Source organism: Sinocyclocheilus rhinocerous, unplaced genomic scaffold (assembly GCF_001515625.1).
Source record: "Sinocyclocheilus rhinocerous isolate Xijiao unplaced genomic scaffold, SAMN03320098_v1.1 scaffold252, whole genome shotgun sequence".
In the NCBI taxonomy this organism is placed as follows: Eukaryota; Metazoa; Chordata; class Actinopteri; order Cypriniformes; family Cyprinidae; genus Sinocyclocheilus; species Sinocyclocheilus rhinocerous.
In genome coordinates this window covers 532,147-533,230 of record NW_015625591.1, presented here as the reverse complement: position 1 = coordinate 533,230, position 1,084 = coordinate 532,147, and the positions used below count along the sequence as shown (strand labels likewise).

The 1,084-nt window shown below is 40.8% G+C and overlaps 1 protein-coding gene across 1 annotated transcript in view; it reads right to left on the bottom strand.

Annotated features, from left to right (window-relative positions):
• Positions 1–567: 567 nt before the first annotated feature.
• The window catches only part of LOC107757909 (leucine-rich repeat-containing protein 4C-like), a 25,676-nt gene continuing 25,159 nt past the window's right edge, over positions 568–1,084 (bottom strand). Inside the window, exon 3 of the mRNA XM_016575518.1 lies at positions 568–1,080. Within this exon, the coding sequence (XP_016431004.1) occupies positions 677–1,080 (404 nt within the window). The 3' untranslated portion in view covers positions 568–676. The remainder of the gene's footprint in view (positions 1,081–1,084) is intronic.

Here is a 1,084-nt window from a genome sequence, read left to right as displayed (position 1 = left end):
TCAGAACAATGGCTTATAAATTGCACTAAATACTAGAAATGTTTCCTATCCCACAAGCTGCATTTGCAGAATAATCCAGGCCCTGATAATGAAAGCTTTCCCTTTTTTGTTCAATAACAGGATTTTTCATGGGGAAATGTAACCATTTATACCCCTCTCTAGAGTCACTGCATCCATCAGGCCCACCATTCATATCTAAGTGCTCCATGCGATTTTAAGTCTGCTGTTTTCAGTGGCCAGTTTTTGTTTCCAGTGTCTCAAAAAATGAAAACACAGTTGCAACAGGATGTAATATGCCAAAAAACAAACAAAAAAAACAACAACAAAAAAAACACCTCGTCTCATTGCTCTCATAACCACAGCAGTTGACCTTAATTCTACCAAGACATGAAAGTGAACCATTCATTCCCCCAGTTTACGCAGTTTAAAAATGTAGAAATGAAAAAGAAAAAAGAAGATATTAACCGTTTTTGTCTTGTGATTTTATAATTCAGTCACTTCACATATCTTTAAATAAATAAGATTTGTAAAGACACTTGTTAAAATAATTATACATAGACCCTGGCTCTCACTGACATTGCTGAAGGTCTTAAAGCACACTGTCATCTTCATTCTGACAGCGTGTCCACAACCAAAATTTAAACAGCATTAGTAGAGTTCAATTCGTCCAACATGGTCAAATTTGTGTCTCCTGCACGTTATCCCTTGAGCTGGCTTGGATTAGTAAAGGTTCATGCACTGAACTATGCAGCGAGCTGAGAGCCGACACATGGTTATAAGCAGTTTTGTAGGAGTTATAGTGGTTGTAATGCTCCAAGGGCGGAAGAGTCAAGTGACTCTCCATGGCTGGAACCCTCGTCAGCTCCTCGTGTACACTGATGATCTCGATGGTGCGGGTCGGCCCATCATGATCCTGCTGGTGGTGCTGCTTGCGCATCTTGTAGAAAATTATGAGCATGACAGCAGCCATGAGTGTGATGGCCACAAAGCAGCCAATGATGATCTTGGTGGTTTTCATCACCTCCTCCAAACCATTGAGAGCCCCATCAATGTCTATGTCAGTCACAGGAATGGTGTACGCTCT